This window comes from Pelobates fuscus, chromosome 8, assembly GCF_036172605.1.
Source record: "Pelobates fuscus isolate aPelFus1 chromosome 8, aPelFus1.pri, whole genome shotgun sequence".
NCBI lineage: Eukaryota > Metazoa > Chordata > Amphibia > Anura > Pelobatidae > Pelobates > Pelobates fuscus.
In genome coordinates, this window is record NC_086324.1 from 102,859,969 (window position 1) to 102,876,926 (window position 16,958).

The 16,958-nt window shown below is 44.0% G+C and overlaps 1 protein-coding gene across 3 annotated transcripts in view; it reads right to left on the minus strand.

The window, feature by feature from the left end:
- PGAP1 (post-GPI attachment to proteins inositol deacylase 1) overlaps positions 1–16,958 on the minus strand; it is a 492,260-nt gene that overhangs the window by 175,865 nt on the left and 299,437 nt on the right. For 2 of the 3 annotated variants that reach the window (XM_063430206.1, XM_063430207.1), the window contains 2 exons: positions 6,645–6,694; positions 6,134–6,185 (listed from right to left, as the gene is read on the minus strand). The exons of the other annotated variant lie outside the window; for it this stretch is intronic. In XM_063430206.1, coding sequence (XP_063286276.1) covers positions 6,134–6,185; positions 6,645–6,694 — 102 coding nt within the window. The remainder of the gene's footprint in view (positions 1–6,133; positions 6,186–6,644; positions 6,695–16,958) is intronic. 3 annotated transcript variants of the gene reach the window in all.

Here is a 16,958-nt window from a genome sequence, read left to right on the forward strand (position 1 = left end):
AAAATATTAGCAGGTGTAAAAGGCTTTGTCTATGACATCACTTGCTGCTGCAGCCTTGCACAGGTCAGAGTATTTTTGCGGTTGCCGGTCGTATCTTAAAAACTATGAATCCTACAGTGAAAAGCTTTATACTGTGAGAATCACAAGACCCAGGCCTACATTTTGATGTCTCTGAGATATTAACAATGAAGGCACAGTCGCAGTTTAGAAAGTGCCCTTCAAATGTGAGCTTTGCAGAGTGGAGTTTCAATGAATGTCAATGGACTGTGTGAGTTGCAAACAAATGGTCATATTGTGAAAACTATAAGGACTATGGCTTAGCTGTGGACATTTTTAGTGGCAGCAGGGATAGCTGAACGTTTTGATATAAGATTTGTGTAGGTGGGCCTGAAAATGAGGGAGTGGTGGCAGTTTAGAAATCATGTCCTGATTTTTCAGCTTTTGCCAGCTCCCACTCTAGCTTTGCCATTCATTCCTATGGGACAAATTGCGCCACAAGAACGACGATATTCCGTGAACCACTTGGCGAAACGTTCCACAAAGTAATAGCAATCCGATCGGGAACAATCTGCACGTTTTGGTAAATTTTCGTCTATGTAGTGTAAAAACTATGGGAGGAGTTAGGGTGGCAAATTTGGCTATAATAAGAATAATAATAATAATATATATGTGAGATAATATTAAGTGGTCTTGCTATGCAAGAACACTTAACTAGAAAAGCTACAATTTCTGGGGAAATTGTGAAGTGTTCTTGCCTCCACCAGTAGTCTACAACTGGAGTGGGCGGAGTAACTTATTATTTATTTATATAGCACATTTAATTGCAATGTTGTTGCCCAAAGTGCTTCACAGTTACATTAAAACATCCAGTTATAAAAACATTAGCAGGTGTAAAAGGCTTTGTCTATGACATCACTTGCTGCTGCAGCCTGGCAAAGGTCAGAGTATTTTTGCGGTTGCCATCTTCAAATGGTCGTATTTTAAAAACTATAAATCCTACAGTGAAGAGCTTTATATTGTGAGAATCACAAGATCCAGGCCTACATTTTGATGTATAGTATGTTTCTGATATATTAACAGTGAAGGTACAGTCGCAGTTTAGAAATTGCCATTCAAATGTGAGCTTTGCAGAGTGGAGTTTCAATGAATGTCAATGGACTGCGTGAGTTGCAAACAAATGGTCATATTGTGAAAACTATCAGGACTATGGCTTAGCTGTGGACATTTTTAGTGGCAGCAGTGATAGCTGAACATTTTGATATAAGATTTGTGTAGGTGGGCCTGAAAATGAGGGAGTGGTGGCAGTTTAGAAATCATGTCCTGATTTTTCAGCTTTTGCCAGCTCCCACTCTAGCTTTGCCATTCATTCCTATGGGACAAATTTCGTCACAAGAACGACGATATTCCGTGAACCATTTGGCGAAACGTTCCACAAAGTAATAGCAATCCGATCGGGAACAATCTGCACGTTTTTGGTAAATTTTCGTCTATGTAGTGTAAAAACTGTGGGAGGAGTTAGGGTGGCAAATTTGGCTATAATAATAATAATAATATATATATGTGAGATAACAGTAAGTGGTCTTGCTATGCAAGAACACTTAATGATATATATGTGAGATAACATTAAGTGGTCTTGCTATGCAAGAACACTTAATAATAATATATATGTGAGATAACAGTAAGTGGTCTTGCAATGCAAGAACACTTAATAATAATAATAATAATAATATATATGTGAGATAACATTAAGTGGTCTTGCTATGCAAGAACACTTAATAATAATATATATGTGAGATAACAGTAAGTGGTCTTGCTATGCAAGAGCACTTAATTAGAGGGGCAAAGGTTTAAAAATAATATCAGGAAGTATTACTTTACTGAGAGGGTAGTAGTGGATGCATGGAATAGCCTTCCAGCTGAAGTGGTAGAGGTTAACAAAGTGAGGGAGTTTAAGCATGCGTGGGATAGGCATAAGGCTATGCTAGACTTAAGATAAGGCAGGGACTATATTCAAAGTATTTCGAAATACTGGGCAGACTAGATGGCCTGAATGGTTCTTATCTGCCGTCACATTCTATGTTTCTATGAATGCATTGGGGTGGTGTGGGCCCTCAAAAAATTACAGCCCTACCTCTATGGACAGCAATTCAACCCACAACCCACTGGTATGGCTTAACCGGGTCTCTGGGGACAATGCCAGGCTGTTAGGATGGAGCTTAGCGCTACAACCATACGACTTTACCATCCACTATAGACTCGGTAAGCAAAACGGCTATGTCGACAGGTTATCAAGACAGACAGGCCTTTAGAAGTGATCCCTGAACACTCATCGGACATCCCCAAGCCGATCTGTTGAGATCAGACTGTATATGCCGGCTTGTGGTTAAGGGGAAGCTGTGTGGCGGGACCACTGCCTATTTGTGAATTGCTATGTGTTATTCCCAGTGTTTCCCTGTGTTTTACCTGCTCCCCACTTGGGAGAGTCAATTTGAATGGGTTCCGTTCGCCTCCCGAACAGGGACCACCAAGGAACCTCATTTAGACTTGTCAAAACCACAAACCGCAAGGGAAGCTATGGCGCGTGCCGACCCTGGGTGGTGGCCCGTTCGTTAGACTAACGCCATCTAGGGGTAGCATTTGTGGATTGGTTCCCAAACTAGGACTTCCCCAGTGCCCCTTGGAGTGTTCACACCAATCAATTAGAACGTTGGCAACTTGCAACATAAGTGGGAAACTGCAAGGGAAGTAATTAATGAGTGCTTCCCTGGGCAGCAGCTGTTCGTGTAACATTAAGGGGACATTGTCGCTGTGTGTGATCAACCCCTAGCATGGGGAAAGTATTAAGCCAAGTGTGGCCAATAAAGTTGTTGTTGTACCCCCAGGACTGTGTGTCGTCCGGTTACTGGGTGGGAAATGGGTCTCTCTGTGTTATAGCGGGTTCCCTTCCAGGGACATTCATGTCCCTAAAAGGAGACACTTCCCTTGCCTGATTTCACCCAGGGCCCCCATGAGCGGAGGCAGTTACCGTTCTGGGGGTCCCTGAGATTGGTGGGTATAGTCTCTTGGCGACAATGGCGGTTTGGCGGTCTTTCTGTGGCTGGGAGTCACAGAGGCGGGAAACTTTCCCGTGCTGGGACTCTCAGGTACAGAGGACACGCACAAGCCCCTCGGAGGGGGAGGACCCTGAGAGGGAGAATGGCGTGGCGGGAACAGGGGTCAAAGGGTTCCGGTTCTGTTATGCGACCCCCGGGAGGGGGAGGACCCTGGGAGGGGACATTGTCGCTGTGTGTGATCAACCCCTTGCATGGGGAAAGTATTAAGCCAAGTGTGGCCAATAAAGTTGTTGTTGTACCCCCAGGACTGTGTGTCTTCCGGTTACTGGGTGGGAAATGGGTCTCTCTGTGTTATAGCGGATTCCCTTCCAGGGACAAGAAGTGACTGAGCAAGGGCAACCAGGGTTGTCAGCAGGCCCGCTACAGTTATTTCATCAGCAAGGGCTTGATCTAAAGCATGGATAGTCATCCTGGTTTGGGATTTCAGGTGGGCAGTGGTGAGTTCTGCACTGGTGGGCGGTAAGGAAATTTTACCATCAACAAAGATACAAAAGTGGGCTGTAGGTATTAAAAGGTTGACTACCCCTGATCTCATGTCTTCTTGACCTCCTGCATAATAATTCAGCCTGTAGGGTCTGAGACAAGTTTTCTATAGGTTTGTTTGCTAATTGTCTCTGTATTTCTCTCACATAATCAGAAGTCAAAACCACCACAGCTCGGCCTTTATAATAATGATGCTAGAATCTTTTTTTTAAGGTCCTTAATAGCTTATCGTTCGGAGTGTTTGATGTTCTGCTATTTCTGTGAAAATATAGGGCACTTTAAGATCCTTTCCATTAATTATCTATCAACCTAATCTACAAATGTCTCTACTGGTGATAATTTAACCAAAGGTACAATATTGCTTTTAATCCTTATATCTAACTGTTTTAAAATAAAACTGCAGGCTACATTAGAATCCGGGTTAACACTCACATTTTTTGAATCCATTTATGCCGACTGCCCCACACAATCTGACTAATTAGAGAAAATGCTTTCAATTTGACTGCTCTTTAAAATTAAAACAGATCAACATCTACTTGAAGGAGCTTAAAAGTACAAGTAATGCAAAATTTAAGTCCTTTACAGAGAACATTAACCTCTTCCTCTGTCAAAGTCTGGTCGTACAGGTTCAAAACTGCAGTCTCCTTGTTCTAATCACCCAGGAACAAGTCATCTTCTTTTGGGACGGATTCCTTGATCTGCTCTGTTTCTTCCTGTTTTCTTTTGCCCCACTTATACCTCTTCTTCCTCTCCTTATCCGGAGGTATCGTGGTAGCTGGATCGAGGAACAAGCGTCTGAGGACCCTTCTGTATCCACTAAAGACTCACTAGTCTCTGTGAATATTTAATGTCTATCAGTCCTGAGTGACACTGTTTTCCATACCTCTCATAGGCTCCATGGTTTGCAACTTCTGCCATCAGAATCTTTGTAAGTTCTTTTTTTTTTTTGGGTAACAAACATAGGCAGTAAATTAACTTGTAGACCTCTCAGAATTATCTTGTTTATATGATAGGTGATTTGTCACATGACCTAGAAGTGATCATGTGAGCATTTTCTAAATTCTAGAGTACCATTAAATTGGGTAATAGTAACAACCCCTGCATGTTGGGCTAAGGAAACATCCCCAGGATGTACTTGAAAACCAGAGTATTCTGAATGTACCTTTCCTGGTTAAATAATTTGCTATTATTATTTAATCCACCAGGATGTAAAGTATATATGCATGTGTATATCAAGTTTTTGCATTTTTATCATTTTTCTGTATATTGTGATTTATATTTGTTCTCCTTTAGTATGGAGTCTTAACACTATTTAGTAGATATACCCTGGTATCGGATAAGAGATTGCAACTATTCACATGTTACGAATGATTTGATTAACTTTTTTGCCTTTGCTTATGGTTGGCATGGTTATGTGATTTATCATGGACATTGTGTTGTCATGTGACCTGGAATTGATCATGTGAGTATTTTCTATTAGCATGCTAAAGACCGTTGCAGCGGTCATGGTGTGGGGATGACAGTGTGGGAAACAGACTGACAGACAATATGCCCTCACTGATACACATACACTTACATACACTCACTGACAGACAGTCATTGTCTCACACACTGTTTAATCAACACACACGTTCATTGACAGACACACTAACTCAAACACACTCTCAGATACACATGCAGTCACTGACAGACCTACACACATTCACTGCAGAGATCAATTTGTCTACCTACAAGTAAAACGTAAACATAATTTTTAATCCTACTTACTTGGAAAATAGTTCCTTAAAGGGAAACTATAGTGCTGGGAAAATAAACTTGCTTTCCTGGCACTATAGCTCCCCCTGCATCAACGCTTTCCCCTACCTGGCTCAGCGCTGAGGGTCCGCCTGCTCTCCTCCCCTGCCGACGTCAGCTGGCGTTGGAGACCTATTGTGCATGCATTGCAATGGCCATGCTTGCATTAGGATTTCCCCATAGGAAATCAATTATGTAATTCAAAGTATTAAAGGGATAATTTAAGTACCAAAACCACTTTATCTTAATGTAATGGTTTTGGTGCACTGATGCTGTCCCTGTTCAGAATTGTAAATAATGCCATTCCAGAGAAATGGCAAAGTTTATATTTGTCAGTGTGCTTCTAGTGGCTGTATGATTAACACTTGGCACTTCAGCATGAATATTAGTAAGGCAATTTGCAGCAACCAAACTGAATTATTATATTTATAGGTGTGAAAGCATATACATATTGCCACCCACTGATGTAAGTTAGAATGACACAAAGTGATTAAAATTATGACATAATATAGATGAATCCATGCATCATTATTTGTGGTAAACTTTTTTTCTGAATAATTGATTATTTGCTGTACACCGTCACTAAATTTAAAGGTATATATACAAGTACAAATAAATTGTGCTAATATGGTTTGTTCAGCTACAAACCAATATTTCATAGAACATACCTACATACTAAAAAATCTACTGCTGTGTGGATGCAAGTATTGACATGTATCTATACTCTATATCTATACTTTTACCTTTGCTGTGGGTAACAGTTCACCCTTCCATGTCAAATCTTCAACTTGCAAGCTAAAAACAAAAAACAACATTAAAAAAATCATAAAACGATATTTACAAAAAAATAAATAAATTATATTTGTAATTCATAATGTATATATAAACTAAGGTACTGTTCCTAAAGGTCATCACTCATTTTACTGCTTAAATTGGCCATTCTGTGTTCATTCACTCAAATAGGTGATGTAAGTCACAAGATACTTTTCCTCACGTTAGGACTGTTTTTCCAAACAAACTTTGCTGTCTGTTACATGAAACTCCAATAGAAGAATGTGACATAAAAGAGTATAGTCATCAGGGCAATCATTACTTTCAGTATCTAAAGGGAGAGGACACCAATTACTGGCTATATTCACACTTGTGCTGGGCCTTTAGGCAGGCAGAGATATACAATTTAAGAGGAATACAAATATATATATATATATATATATATATATATATATATATATAAAATGTAGTGTCAAAACTTACCAATTAGGTGAAACATTATCATTGCAACCAAAAATCCAGCTGTTTGTAAACTGTAATTGGAAAGATGTGTCATTAAGCATTGATAACTTTCATGATATATATATATATATATATATAGATAGATAGATAGATAGATAGATAGATAGATATATATATATATATATATATATATATAGATAGATAGATAGATAGATAGATATTTAAAAAAAAAAAAAGGTAAGTGAAAGTCTGTCTTGGCAACTTGTTGTAAATGTGGATGGAGATAGAGATTCAATATATAGGGTAAATTAAGTATGGTAACAATCTAGTGCCAAAGGGTCACTGTATCATTTTTTTGGATATAACATTCTATGTTGAAAACAATTGGGTTCAATCAAAATGTTATTTTAAAGAAACTGAAGGAAACCGTTTTATACACAAAAAGAGTTGCCATCATGATAATTGGCTAAACTCCATACTTAAGAGCCAACTGATACGCATTAGGAGAAACTTCTCCAAATATTCAGATTATCAAAATCAGGCAAAATATTTACTGTTGTGGAAATGAAATATTAATCAGTTAGTAAAATGTCTATTTACTCACATAGTTATAATCAGCATTTATAACCTTACAATGTGATTGATTTAGTTTACCTAAAATGGCTGCTAGGGCTAGGGAGTTTTCCCTTAGTCGTCGAATAACATGTGCACTAACAAGATGGTGCTGGAATCTGGGGGAGACTCGCAAGATGCCAGTGACATCACACCCGGTAGGACGAGCAATAAATCAACCACTTAACCCCTAACCAATAATTGATGTATAAACCAATGTTATCTCTGACAATGCTTATGATGTAATTTTGCTTTATAAGGGGTATGCCACCCCCTCTAATAAACATTCCTCAAGTTTTTCATTAACCTGAAACTTGTGTCAGGTGTGAATTACTTCAGGGAGCGTGCACGCACTGTTTCTTTAATTTGGCCAGGGGCAGATACACAAAATAATCAATTTATTGATTGATTTCCACTTCATTTGGCGCCCAACGTGGGGCCCCGGATTGGCCGGTTCGGAGGGCCGGAAACCAACGGACCGGAGCGGACCTCCGGAAAGTGGGACAACCGGAGCCTGATCACCTCCAAATACAGCCGTTGTCTGTATTCTCCTGTTTTGTGCCGGTCTGTCTCCATGCCCACTTCCGGCTTCCAGAAGGCTACGAGACAGGTAAATTCTTACCCGGTGCCCCTTTTAATAAACCTGTCGATTGTCTATCTGCCTCCTGAATGTTTGTATGAATGTGTATGACGGCCGGTGTATGTGGTTTACCTTTTTAAGTAATTCTAGCTTGACTGCCTAGCGGGCAGGGAACGCAAACAGCCGGAGAAGGCTGGGGACTACCTGAGCAAGACAGTCGCTCCTGATAGCCAGTAGTAAAGGGCTAGGGACCACCTGAGCAAGACGGTTGGGGAAATAGACCACCTGAGCAAGAGGGTCGCTCCTGATAGCCGGTAGTAAAGGGCTAGGGACCGCCTGAGCAAGACGGTTGGGGAAATAGACCACCTGAGCAAGAGGGTCGCTCCTGATAGCCGGTAGTAAAGGGCTAGGGACCGCCTGAGCAAGACGGTTGGGGATTATTGTTGTGGTTTTATTAAGTGATGCCTAATGTTTTAATATGTACATGGCCATATTACTCTCTGCTATTTTGTGGATTCTGTTTAATTGTTGTTATAGTGTGGGTACCCTGGGTGTGTGTGGGTCGTGTGGCTTGTTTTGGATTCTGGAGTCCATACTCATCTCTACGTATGTGATTTTTGCAAGTGTCTTAGTCTCACCACGTTTATCTTTTCTTTTATACTCTATCTCTCCTGTGATTGCTGCCCAGAGCTGTGTTAGTCACCCACGCTCGCTCGCTCGCTCCGGTCCGTGGTCACCATCTCGGGTGAGCGGACCTTCGTGACTAGTCTACGTTTAGGGAAGACGCAGAGGACTTAGGTCCTCGTGGCAGTCGAGCACTGTAGACTTTCCTCTTTCTTCTTCTCCCTCCCACTGTCACTGTCACGTGGTGCTCTTTGTTTGGTAAAGATGGGGCAGGATCACGCTAGACCTGCTAAGGGGTATTTGGCTTGTGATATTGTGAAAGAGAGGGCGGGGGAGGAAGCAATGTTGAAAGTTAAGAAAATAGCCAAAGTCTGTGGTTTTCACATGTCACCTAGTGGTAGGTTACAGCCTGAGTTTGGAGGAAGTTGCTTGTCGATAAAGAGTATTTGTTGTTGGATAATGGGTTGACGAAGGCTGTAGAAGCCTGGTACAGGGTTGCTAGGGGTCTCAAGCGGGAAGGGTGGACAGAGGAAGAGTTAGATTTTGAGGGTCAAACAATTTATGTATATCATCGAAATGTATGTAATGAAGATGCGCCCCATGCCACCCCACGGCCACCGCCCTATGATGGTGCCCAAAGTGTGTTGAGCGGGTCCCGTCCAGCTTCCCCCGCTAACGCCCAGACTCCACCCCCCAGTAATGTAGGGCATGCCCTCACCCCCCTATGCCCCTTCATTGGAGCTGATGGAGCTTACTACTATCCCGTGCCGATACACACTTTTCCCCATGTTCCTTCACCACAGCCGTTATTCCAGGCTCCCAACCCAGGTTTGTCATCACCCTATCCCCAGATGTCCCTATGCCCTCACCATCCCTTTGTCCACCATCCCTCCCGATGTCTCCACCTGTTTCTATTGTTCCCCCGTCAATCCCGTCCTCCCCTATTTCTGATTCCGCTCCGATCCCCCCGATGCTCCTCCCTCCTCTTCTCTCCCTTCTTCTTCTCCTTCTTCTCATGTGCTACCCCCACCTATTTCCCCTTCCACTGACATCTCGTCACGCCTCGCCACTCTCTGCAGGTCTTAATCATCCGGCTAACCCCGCCTCACCCGTTCCACCTAACGACGCTCTCTCCGATCTCCCTAGTCCTACCAACCCTCCTCCCTCTGATCTAACACCCCTTCTCACTGCCTCCTCCTCCCTAACCCATCCCATTACGTCCTCTTCTCCCGCTGAGCCCTCTAACATTCCACCTAATTCCTCCCCTTCCGACCTGCCAACCCTCCATGCTGCCCTCTCCTCCTTAACCCATCCCACTACTTCTATTCCTCCCACTACTCCTTTAGACGTTCCCACTAACTCTCCAACTAACCTATCATCCCTTCTCGCTGCTTTTTCTACTCTGACCCGCCCTCTTACAGTTGATGTCCTTACCCGTCCTGCTCCGTCATCCCCCACACCTCATTTATCCGCCCCCGTACCCTCTGATCCGTTGCCTATCCTTGTCTCAGCCCTATCTGCTCGGTCTACACATCAGGCCAGTCCCGTCTCCATCCCCGATACAGGATCTAGTTATCTGCTCATGGTAGTCGGCTCAGACGAGTCTGCGGCTTCGGGCCCACCCCATGCTGTGGGTGGCTCCCCGGCGGCCTCGGGTTACCACCCCACCAGGTCACAGATGGTTACTCCCCACAATATCATCACTGATCTCCCCCCCCCCCCCGGGCCTGCAATTGCGCGAGCCCCGGCTTCCCTCGATGCAGCTTCATACCACGATCTTCCCAATTTACCTGGGGGTGATAATATACATGGACATAGTTTGTTCCGTCCCCAAGACAGCAGGCCATCACAGAGACAGCCTGCCTCTGGAGTGTACCTCCAAGTACCTCCCTCTACTGAAGGAGCTCCACCGATGTATATCACATTCAATCCTTCACAGGCGGCCACTCTGGTCACCTCCCTCCCAGACCCTGAGAAACAACCCATGCCCTTCTATCGTAGGGTGGCTCAGATACGCAAGACATATTCCGCAGCTTGGCGGGATCTTTACAGCTTGTGTGAAATCAAGGCTGGTGATGCCTACTGGCCAATTATGGCAAGATGTTTCAATGATGCTGTACTCACCACTGATATGGATTATCAATCAGGTATCACCTTCTGTGAACAACTCCGGACATGGGCCCAGGATAAGCTGGCCGATCAGGCTACATGTATAAATGATATTGTTCAGGATAAACTCGAGTCAGTAGAGAAATATAATTCTCGTCTTACCCAGACATTCTCTGATCTTGGCTTTAGCTCTTACAATAAAGCACATACTCAGATGTTATTTGCCGCCTTCGTGGCTGGTTTAAGAGAAAATATATGCAAGGGTTTAGTACTCTCCCGCCCAGAGTATAGAATAATCCCTCTTGATACACTTCTACTAGTAGCAAAGGGGCTAGAGTCAGTGGCACAACCGCAAAGAAATAGCCCTCTGATGCTCGCTGCCCCAGCGCCTGTCCCAGGTTTGACAGGAGTTCCTCCATCTTCGATATATCCCCCACAGCCACTGGCGGCACACATGGTTCGGGGCCATATCCAGACTACACCCAGAGCTTGCTAAAATTGCAATCAAGCTGGACATTTTCGTAGAGATTGTCCTATGCCCAGGTGGTTTAGACCACAGCTTCCGCGATATTCCAATCCCACTGGGTTCCCACCAGGGTACTTCCTACCACCTCCACCGGTTCCATATTTTCCTCCGCCTGAGTACTCCCAAGCACCCCCCTCCTCCTGACACCAGAGCCTACCTCCCAGCGCCTGCAGAAGGGTATGCTAATAATGATTCTTCGGAAGAAAATCCTACACCCAGACAGGGGCGTGTTGCACGTCCCACCCCTCAGATGGGACTCCCTACCACCTCCACACGCCGGTATACCGGTCCTGACCAGGCACACTTAGATTTATTACAATAGGTAACCGGCAAGCCTGTGTCAGAAACCCCTGTTATGGCAGTGTCTACGGGGGATAGAGGGGGGCCACTTGCTACAGTTGTCCTACCCGTTGAAGGACATCCTACTACCTTTTTAGTTGACACAGGTGCAGCCCGCAGTGTACTTAGGGAACAAGACCTGCAAGACCCCTCCTGCTTGTCAGACACCGATGTATCTTGTGTAGGTGCTGATGGCACACCCCGCAGTAATCCACTAACTAAGCTTCTACGTGTGGGTTCTGATATACTCTCACGATTTGTAGTCTCTTCCACCTGCCCTATTAACCTTCTGGGCGCAGATGTTTTGTCCCGCCTTCAGGCATCCATTACATTCACTGCTGATGGCCAGGTACAACTACTCACACCCCTATTGCGCAAGGATACATCTGTTCTATGTTCTCTACCCCTCTTGCTGCACCTCACCATCCCAACAGAAGACTCAAGGGTCATGGATACCCCCAGTGCTTTGGACAGAATCCCAGTTAAACTGTGGTCTACAGGCCCCGATGACATAGGCCGTCTGCATGTCCCACCAGTCGTGGTCACGCTCATTCCAGGAGCCGCCCTGCCGCGGAGGCCCCAGTATCCACTCAAACATTCCCAGGCACTAGCTATTACTCAGCAAGTGGATAGTCTTTTAGCAAAAGGAGCCCTCATTAAGTGCGTATCACAATGTAACACTCCTTTGTTTCCTGTTAAGAAGAAAACCGGAAAGGGCCAACCTGACCAATACCGTATGGTCCAAGACCTTTGTGCAGTAAACGATGTTACAGTCCGGGACACAGCCGTGGTCCCCAATCCACATACCCTACTATCTCAGGTCCCACCTACTGCCAGGGTTTTCACCGTGGTTGACCTTGCCAATGCATTCGTCAGCGTACCTTTAGATGCATCTTGTCAGCACCTCTTTGCCTTCACACATGACCGCCAACAGTATACATGGACGGTCATGCCACAGGGGGCACAAAATTCCCCCACCCAGTTTGCTAAAGCTATGTCTACAGTCTTAGAACCATGGCAGAAGACCCACACAGATGTGGTCCTGCTCCAGTATGTTGATGATCTACTCCTCTGTGCTGATGACCTTTCAACTGCTGAACGTGATTCTGAAGACCTCCTTTGTTATCTGGCTGAAGAAGGGTGCAATGCCTCCAAATCAAAGCTACAGTGGTGCCGGCCCTCTGTGGTCTTCTTGGGACACTGTCTCTCCCATGGCACCCGTCATCTCACCAGACAAAATTCAAGCAATACTAAATCGGCCCCTTCCGCCAACGCACCAAACACTCCACGCCTTTTTAGGCCTGATTACGTACTGCAAATCTTGGATTCCTGAGGCAACTTGGATTCCTCACAACTTATGCAGCCACTCTTTGAGGTCTTGAAGAATGAGCCATTCTCACTGTCATCACTTGCCCTGGATTGTTTTGCAGCCCTGAAAAAGGCAATTTGCTCTGCACCTGCCCTGGGCCTATCTAACTACCAGTTACCTTTTAAATTGTTCGTCTCTGAGAAAATGGGACATGCTTCAGGGGTACTTACCCAAACACACGGACTCAGACAAAGGCCAATTGGCTATTTCTCATGCATGCTCGACCCCGTAGCCAGGGGTAGTCCTTCATGTCTCCGCGCAGTCTTCACTGCCAGTGCTCTACTGGATAAGACAAATGATTTTGTCTTGGGTCATCCTTTGACCGTACTTGCACCACATGACATTTCAGCTATCTTGCAGCAAGTCCAGCCTAAACACCTTTCCTCACAATGCCATCTTCGCCTGCAGACCTCTATTTTGTTGCCTGATAACGTCACACTCCAAAGATGTTATACCTTGAACCCGGCCACTCTCCTGCCACTTCCCAAGGGGGGAGTACCACACTACTGGTACAGCTTGGATATTAATCCTGACGTACAGATGGAATTTCAAGTACCCACCACCACGGCTCTTCATGATGAACAACCTGAAAACCTGCTGTACGCTGTGGTATAAAGACACCCCAGGCCCTGACTAACACTACGAGGAAGAGTTATTCCATTTAGTGGAAATAAGCGTCACATTAACAGACTTGATGTGGGATTCTAAAGGAAACATGGTTTCACTGGTTCACCTACCAATGGAAGTATCACACCTCTACCAACATTGGGACATAGCCGTTCCACATGTTTCATTTACCAAATCCCCTGATCTCTCATGGAAAGACCTTGGTCAATTAGCCAAATCCTGGAGTATTGCGACCCACAAACAACTTGACACAGCAGGAGTGAAAATCATCAACTGTGGCACAGTCTGTTATCCCAGGTACCACACTGAAATATGTGAAGGCCAAGATCCGGAGGCTCCCCATGATTGTTTTGAACATATGAAAATGGAAACTACTCACTTACCAACTGTGTATGAAGTTGCCCTACTAAATCCGGACAGCACATTGTTTGTGGACGGCTCCAGATTTGCTGATGACCAAGGGCAATATCACACTGGGTATGCAGTCACCACAAAAAAAACGGTTCTACAAGCTGCTGCACTTCCACCGTCAAAATCAGCCCAAGAGGCCGAACTAACAGCTCTCACGGTGGCCTGTAAGTTGTCCAAAGGGACACGTGTTAACATCTATACAGATTCAAGATATGCCTTGGGAGTGGCACATGATTTCGGCCTAATCTGGAAAACCAGAGGGTTTCTTACAGCTACGGGTACCCCAGTGAAACATGGAGAAGCTATTGAGAAACTAATGGATGCCCTACTGCTCCCACAAGAGGTGGCCATGTTGAAGGTAAAGGCACACGGCAGATTGAACTCGGAAGAGGCCCAAGGTTATCACCTAGCGGATCAAGCTGCCAAGGAGGCAGCACGTCAAAGATGGGAAGTGGACAGTAGAGTGGCCGTTGAGGAAGTTCCAGTTTATACCATGCAAACCTTACCTACGGATCTTAGACTGTTAAGAGAACAACAAGCCGCAGCGACACCTCAAGAGAAACAGAGTTGGAAAGACAAAGGAGCAATTCTCCACAATAATGTCTACACCGTCAAAATTAAGTTCTGTCTCCCCAGAAATATGTACTCAGCCGTAGTACAGTGGGCTCACGGACCTGCTCACCTGTCTAAGCACTTGATGAACTCCTTGATTGATAAATATTTCGAAGCACCAGGAATTACTACCTTGACACAGAACTATTGCATTATCTGCGCTAAGTGTAACCCCGGGAAGGTTATCAAGACCGCACCCAATCACCTAGCTAGACCACAGTATCATTTCCAGAGGATCCAGATCAACCAAATCCAGATGCCAAAGAGTGGTCGGTACGAATATGCGTTAGTTATAGTGGATATGTTCTCAGGTTGGCCAGAAGCCTTTCCAGTTGCTAACCTTACAGCAAAGACCACAGCCAAACATCTACTTACAGAAATTGTTTGCCGATACGGAGTTCCCGAAGTAATTGAAAGTGATCAAGGAACTTCCTTCACTGCTTTGTTGACAAGGGAAGTCTGGACAGCACTGGGGGTGACCCTTGCCTTTCACACACCCTATCATCCACAGAGTAGTGGTAAGGTAGAACGCATGAATGGCACATTAAAGGCCAGGATGCTTAAGATGTCACAAGAAAAAACATGCCCTGGCCCGGGAGTCTTCCCTTAGCACTGTTCAGCGTACGGTATACCCCAAGGGGGAAGTTTCATCTATCTCCCTATGAGATTCTGTTTGGAACTGCACCTAGGTTAGGTTGTTATTTTACACAACAGCTTCAGATTCAGTCAGATGTTATGGTAGATTATGTAACTGCTCTCTCTAATGCCTTGACCAAAATACATGCCCAAGTGTTCTCTTCTATTCCAGATCCAGAGTCAGATACAGGCAATCACAAGTTACTTCCTGGTGACTGGGTGATGGTTAAGAAGTTCCTAAGGAAACACACCCTTGAACCAAGATTTGACGGTCCTTACCAAGTGTTATTGACCACGGCTACCTCAGTGAAGTTGGCCGGAAAAAGTTCCTGGATAGGTTAGGTTAGGTTCCTGGACAACTGCATTTCTCTAGGGAAGGACATAAGGGATAGTGTCCGTCCTCGCGGGCAGAAGTCTCTCGTGGGAGATGTAGTGGGTTAGCCACTGCGGGATACCCACGGAGTGAAGCGTTCGAGGCCCGTTGGGACAGATGAGCTGCAGCCATTAGGGACATGTGAGGGACAGTAGCAGTTGTCTTAAGTAAATAGCCATTTTAAGGGGGGACTGTTGTGGAAATTAAATATTAATCTGATTGTTGTAGTTAGTAAAATGTCTATTTACTCACATAGTTCTAATCAGCATTTATAACCTTATAATGTGATTTATTTAGTTTACCTAAAATGGCCGCTAGTGCTAGGGAGTTTTCCCTTAGTCGTCGAATAACATGTGCACTAACAAGATGGCGCTGGAATCTGGGGGAGACTCGCAAGATGCCAGTGACATCACACCCGGTAGGACGAGCAATAAAATCAACCACTTAACCCCTAACCAATAATTGATGTATAAACCAATGTTATCTCTGACAATGCTTATGATGTAATTTTGCTTTATAAGGGGTATGCCACCCCCTCTAATAAACATTCCTCAAGTTTTTCATTAACCTGAAACTTGTGTCCGGGGTGAATTACTTCAGGGAGCGTGCACGCACTGTTTCTTTAATTTGGCCAGGGGCAGATACACAAAATAATCAATTTATTGATTGATTTCCACTTCATTTACGTAATAATTTAGTGTCAAAGAAATATTAAAAAAGAGCTTTAAAGTGTGAAACAAACAAAATTGGTGAAATAAATAGGAAAGAACTAATCAAGGGGAAGAAAAGAGATAAAACACAAATAGATGAGTTTTATATGCATTCATTACACAGTATAACACACAACATTATGCAATAAAGAAAATTCTAAATAAACATTGGAACATCTTACTAAGGGACCCAATTTTAGGGAAAGTACTTCCGAAGAAGGCACTCATGATTTTTAAAAAAGCAAGAAATTTGAAAAGCATGTTGGCCCAGAGCTATGCCCTGAAAAATACATGTAAAATGACTGCAGGAAATGGAAATAGGGGTTTTAGCTCCTATAATAAATGCAAAGCCTGTATAACACAAAGATTACTAAAAACAAAAACCTTTACAAGCTCAGTCACAGGGAGAGAATTTACCATAAAATCAAATATAAATTGCGAAACAAAAAAATGTGGTATACTTATAACATTGTCCCTGTGGAAAGCAATATGCGGGTCAAACCTGTAGGAAACTGAAGGAACGTATTCTAGAACAAAAATAATATAAGAAATAATTTTGCAAAGCATATAGTCCCCATTCATTGCAATCCCTGTGCAAAATTTAGTTGGAAAGAATTTTACTTTATAGGCTTGGAAAAAAAATAGAAATACATTGGAGGGGAGGGAACACAATCAAAAAATTAGCGCAGCGTGAGACACACTGGATAAACAAGCCTTCAACCAGGGGGATTAAACGTAGACATAGATCTTTGGTGTTTTTTGGAGTGAATTATTTCCCTCTTTCTTCTCTCTTTCTTCTTTGTTGTG